Here is a 6000-nt window from a genome sequence, read left to right on the forward strand (position 1 = left end):
TACGCCGTCTTGGGTTCCTTGGAGGAAGACAGATGGGATATAAATGTAAAAATAAATTAAAAATCTCTGCTAAAGATTCTGGAACAAAGAAGCAATGGTTGTCCCCTCTTGTGTATCACTTCTGTGTTTTAAGAACACAACTATTGCCTTGGTGAATCAGACCAAATATACATTTAAATGAACACTCTGCCTCCAAAAACTGTCAACCAGATAACCTTTGAAAAACTCACAAATTGGGCAGGATTAAGATAGCTGTAATCCGTTTAGCTCCAGCATCCAGTAATCCGGCATATACTTCTTAGTTGTCATGCCCAATACACATGGGTCAACCTCTCCCTCTGTGAATGTTGACTAATTTCGCCTGGCAATATCACCAGCCTAATTTACTTAGTTTTCTGAACAAGTGGCCTTGTTCGTTTGTTTTTAAAAACACAAAAGCTATTTACTTACCAAAATCTCCCCCTGAACTTTGCAAATAAACTATCTCAGTGTTTTTAAGAAGTGAATGAACTGCTATTAAGTGTTTGCTGTTTATACAGTAAGATCTGGAGCATTTCCCAAGAGTATTTTTTTAAAAAAAAAATGGCTGAAGAAAGATAATTGAAGCTTTCTTCTGCACACCTTATTTGGATAACTATAGCTTTGGAAAGAATAGTTTTTAAACAGTGTTTTCTGTTCCATCCTCCCTATTTGCTGGCCTGAATCCAATGTAGACTTTCTACATTGTGTTCTGAATGACAAGCTTGTAATAAGCCCTGACTGGTAAGCATCTATGGTACAAAATACTAGCTTTAAATAACTGACTGACTTACTCAAACTGGAAGTGAAATTGTTCTTACCTTCTGTTGTTTGCTGCATTGCCTTTTTCCTTTTCTCTGTTTTGTTCATACTGTAATGGTCTTTTAATTATTTAATTGTATATTTAGTTTCGTAAATAAATATCTGATGGTATTTATATGGTATAAATATTTTAAATCAGTTGAAGACCAATTATGTATAGTCATTACAACTGGTGTGTTGGGGCCCTTATGGGTCACAGCCTGACCTAAGATAGGTTGCAACAATGGCGCTACCGATGTACAAATATAAGGTGAAAAATCAGGAAATACGTCCCCAAATGTATGTTTGAGCTAAAAGTGGGTGATGGGTCTGAAAAGGTTGCTGCTATAGATTACACAGAGACACGTTTTTCTTCTGCGCCTTGTTCTTCAGATATGGGACATGACACCAGTAGTGGGTTGCGGCCTAGCGACTGGCTTTGCCTCCCGTTGATCTTGCCAGGATAACAAGATAAACTACCTTGTGCACCAAATGGATACACTCCCTTCAGTGACTCTTGCCACAAAAATGTCGGCTGCTTGACTCTGAATGCTGTTTTCTCAAGACGGCCGGCCTCCCTTTTGGTGGAGCAGAATTCTCCCTCGGGGCTTACCAGAAACAGCGGAGGGGCTCAGCTACAAGTTCATCGCCTGTGGAACACAAACACAGAAAAGAAGACTTTTAAGTGCAATGAAACCATCTGGCTGAGAAAGACCACTCCTAACATGATTTACTTGTAGTGTTCAATGTGCTTTTCTCTGCTGAAATATTGTACAGTGGCTAAGCGTTACAGTCAGCCTAGTGACAACAGAACATGTGCAAATAGTAGTAACTTATTCTCAGTCCTTGTAATCCGTCCCTGTGGGCTAGTTTTGTCTTATGAACAGTCACTGTGAAGGCTGGCTCACAGACAATATTGCCAGCAGGAAACAAACACAAAACCCCACTTTTTTCCTTCTTTCCCCAGCAGCATTGCAATAAGGTTGAGAAGGTTGGTAGAATTTTTTGGAGTATTTTCTACAACTATTTGTTGTTGGTCCCTTTGGAGTTGTTCAGACTGCGTGAATATTATCTCCAAGTTATCTTTTGAGTAGATTTTTGTACCTGGCAAAATACCAAAATCCATGATGGTATCAGCAAAGTGATATGTCACATCTTATGCCTTGTATGTTAAGATAGAGGCAAGTGAATTTGACAGCCAGTATACTTGGAGTGAACTGGCTGCTGTGTTCTTCCCCCACCCCTAAGATACAGCCCAGAGCCTTGGGGGGTGGGGGTTTGCAGGTGACGAGGAACTTCCCAAAAAAAGGCACATTAATGAAGCATCATCTTGATCTTACTGATCAAGTCCTGAATGTGATTATTAAAAAAACATTTCGGCAATAACTAGCATTTTACAGGGGGCTTAGATCCAGGTTCCTGTAATTAAAGATGGTAGGAATGAGTAGTGGCAGAAAGTTGTGAGATTAAAAGTCCTCATTAGTTTTGAAAATGAAACTAGTTTATCATGTTACACTACAGAATTGTAAGGAGAAGGGGATTATCTTTTGTAGCCTGTGTTCATTTTAAGTCACCACTCTGTTCCTTTTGAGGGGTTGCAGCATTAGCATTGTTAACTTTAAATTGATGGGGGCAGTGGAATATAGCTTCATAACATCTTGTGTGGGTTCACCAATATTAATGAAATAAAATCATCGTTGTTTGCCTGAACACCAGTTAAAATCTATGGCAAAAATGAGTTCATGTAAGCTAATATGTCTGGACTGCTCAAGCTCCCTCTGATTAGATAGCAATATTTATCCCATTGTATAGCTTCCTGTTTATCTTTAGAGGTCCTTACTGAAAATATTGTGCTGGTGGGGTTGGATTTCTTAGTGTTTCTCATGGAAAACTGTCACGAGGCTGGTGTTTATTGTAGATCGTTTTAGTGTAAATCCCCTAAAGCATCAAGTGTTCAATTATTATTTTTGTTCTCTGTATTAGGGAGATGCATATGAGGAAGGGAAGTATACTAATCTGAAATGTTACTTAAACTATGTTGCTGTAGGAAATTGTCATAAGATCTGGATAAATCAATGTTACGCATTACAGTTTTCTGAGCTTTTGGTTTTCCGATTGCAGCCTGACACCTTAGGAAAGACACCATTGTTCCTGATCTTCTGAGTTAATATTTCCATTTGGGTTATGGTGTGGTGGGGAGGAATAAATACGAAGGCACGATCACACATTTCAGCAACTTCACCTGCATATTAGTTTAAAGAAGAATAGCGCAGGAAGAGAGTATTTTACTAAGCTGATCTGTTCATAATGCCTAAGAATATGGCCCCATCGAAGTGGCAAACCCTTATTACTCAATGCCTTATTGAACTGTGTGAGGAATGGAACTTAACATGTATGGATTAAAGCAGAATGAGTTACTTCACCTCAGTGCCCAGAGAAAAAGTTTCCTTTATCTGGAAATGTGCATCTGTGTTAAGGAAGCATTACTTGACCTGCATCTGTATCTTTCCCCCTTTAAATGGCAGTTACTTTGCATCCCCATTTTCATCCTTGAGAACTTGAGCTAACTTGCTAGTAGCAGGCAAGTTCCCAGCATCCATACTTTTGCATACCTAATAGATTCTGTTACTCAAGTGTCTGCCCTCTTAATGATTAGCAGTATATACTACAGAATATCAGCTTTCACCTCTTGGCAATTGCACTCATTATCTTTCACCGATATTTTGCCAAAGGATGCTGAATTTGCTCCATGACTGAAGGAAAATATATATCTTTTGTAATGAATAGAATTAACATTAAACTCTGGACCTCAGCTGGATAGCTAGAGAAATTTGGTTGGCAAAAGACCAGTTTGTTTGCACACCCCCATACACTGAAGTTCTCCAACTGACTCAATATGGCTTGCTTTTGAAGACAAAATGGCTTGCTTTTGTATAGAAAAAATATTACTGGGGTGGGGAGAGGGATGGAAGGAAGGCTAATAATAAGAATCATGCTGTGCACTGTAAAAGTAACTGTAACTTTGAATGTGCAATTCATTAAACCTGACATACTGACCCCATTCCCATCCACCCCGAAAACCTTTCTTCACTGGGGAGCGGCAAGTACTAATGTATTTTCGTCCGATAGCTGTGTTCCTGTGAAATACTGTATCCTTCATTATCTGAGACTTCATCGTTGCTGTTTGTTGTTCCCCCTCCTGTCTTTTGAAAAAGAACTTTGATTATTGTTCAATAAAAAACAAATATTTCCTGGTAGTAATTTTCCCCTCTTCTGATGACCTATCCTTTGGGGGAGAGGGAGAATACCTCCTCACTGTGTGAGGGGTGTTTTATTCAAAAGATTGTCCAAAAGGATAGGGCAGAACTGAACTGCCATCTAAATGGCTGCAGTAGAACCAATGGTCCTGGTAGGAGTGGCTTTAATTGTGAGAAATGGAGAATGCATAACGTCAGCTGAGTGGTGGGTTATGTTACTACACTCGAGAACAAGAGAACAAAATCTTTAAAACACTTTTAATTGTCTTTAATATGTGGTTTAATTTAGATACTTTCTCTAAGTGTGCTCTAAAAAGGAACTAGGAAAGACTATGGCTGCAAGCCTAAGCACATGTTTATTTAGAAAGGTGTAGAGCAAATCTAACCCTCTCACACATCCATCCAAGGGAGGGTTGGGTCAGGTGAAGGTGCTTTGCTTATCCACCCCAGAAGCCTCAGGCAGGCCTGTGAAAAGCTCTGTGAGCATAGCTATACCACCTCTGGTAAGCCCCCCAAATGCATCATTTAAAGGGAAGGGGTGGAACAAAGGGGATCAGCTGAATCAAAAACCCTTCTGTTTGCCAGAGAGGTCCAGGATCAGCCACCCTTCCCTGCAAACCTGGAGCAGACAAAGAAATTTCCCCTCTACCTCTAGAACCAATGGGTATGTAATTAAAAACAACACTGCAGGATCACAACAAAAACCCCACTTACACAATGCGTCTTCTGCCCTGACGGCATGACGCAGCAAGACTTTGGAAGTGGTGGAGTATCTGCCACTTTGTCCTCCACAGCCCCACTTAGAATTACACATAGGTCGTATTGAACTTAGTGGGTCTTACTTCAAAGTATCCATTGGATTGTTGTGCAATGCTCTGGAATGTTTTTAAACACAAGAATGAGAGTCGGATATAAAATGCACAGAGCAAGCAAACACCACGCCAAGAAAGGGAGGGGAAGCTTCCAAAAATTCGCTTGGGTGGCTATTTGTTCCTGCAGTGCCAAGAGATTTTTTTTTCCCTTTCATATTGGGCTGCACTCCTGAAAACGTGAGAGATGGATGATGAATGTATTCTACGCTTGCCTGTGGTGGTGGATTGCAGAGACTGGACTTTCCTGTTTCACAGAAGAATGCTGCATTACTTCGTGAATTTCTTGTTTTGCATTTCCAGCTACTTATTACACCTGTATACTTTGTGTCCCTTGAGATTAGGCAGAATTCATTCACTCACTTGTCCTGAAATGCACAGTATGATTTTCAAGCCCCTCTTGCATGAGGGGTTTTCTCAGCTCATGGTTCCATGTTAAAAGACTGAGATTTTATAAATGGATTTTAATTGCGGCTGTATCATGCCAGATTTATTAAACCATTAATCTGTGTTTAGTTTGCATTTTCATATTCTTATTTTTTCTTTCTTTCCTAAAACGTATTAGTCATCCTATAGCTAAAAGCTCTTCCCACAACCACCATCTCTCCGGTCTAAAAAGAAGCTATTCATCTAATTCAGTTGCTTATGAAATCCCAAAGTTCAAAATATGTTCGGTGAACTCACATGCGCACATTCATTATGCAAAGGCAGCACCATTAACTGGTAATTCACACAATCATTTTATCAAATCAGCACATACAGAGCTTTCATTATCACCTGACACACTTGATTTTCAATAGCGATAATCCATATGTTCAAGTGCAAGTCGGGAGTGATGAAATATGGGCTGACTACATGTGTGAATCAGCCCTGAGCTGGATGACTGTGTTACTTATTGCCATGCTGTATGTGCAGACAGGAGAATAATGTGTGATCCACCCTGGGAGAACATTAGAAACTTGTTTGCATAGTCTACTCAAAATTATGGGGTAGTGTGGCCCTAATACCCTGCCATTGTGGCTGTTGTGTCCTAGTAGAAGGTGAAACTTGGGCAT

General features: G+C 39.9%; 1 protein-coding gene across 1 annotated transcript in view; it reads left to right on the forward strand.

Annotated features, from left to right (window-relative positions):
- WDFY1 (WD repeat and FYVE domain containing 1) overlaps positions 1–5356 on the forward strand; it is a 35882-nt gene extending 30526 nt beyond the window's left edge. The window contains exon 12 of the mRNA XM_063132224.1: positions 1213–5356. Within this exon, the coding sequence (XP_062988294.1) occupies positions 1213–1272 (60 nt within the window). The 3' untranslated portion in view covers positions 1273–5356. The remainder of the gene's footprint in view (positions 1–1212) is intronic.
- Positions 5357–6000: the final 644 nt, after the last annotated feature.

The sequence above is a fragment of the Elgaria multicarinata genome, chromosome 8, assembly GCF_023053635.1.
Source record: "Elgaria multicarinata webbii isolate HBS135686 ecotype San Diego chromosome 8, rElgMul1.1.pri, whole genome shotgun sequence".
Taxonomy (NCBI): domain Eukaryota; kingdom Metazoa; phylum Chordata; class Lepidosauria; order Squamata; family Anguidae; genus Elgaria; species Elgaria multicarinata.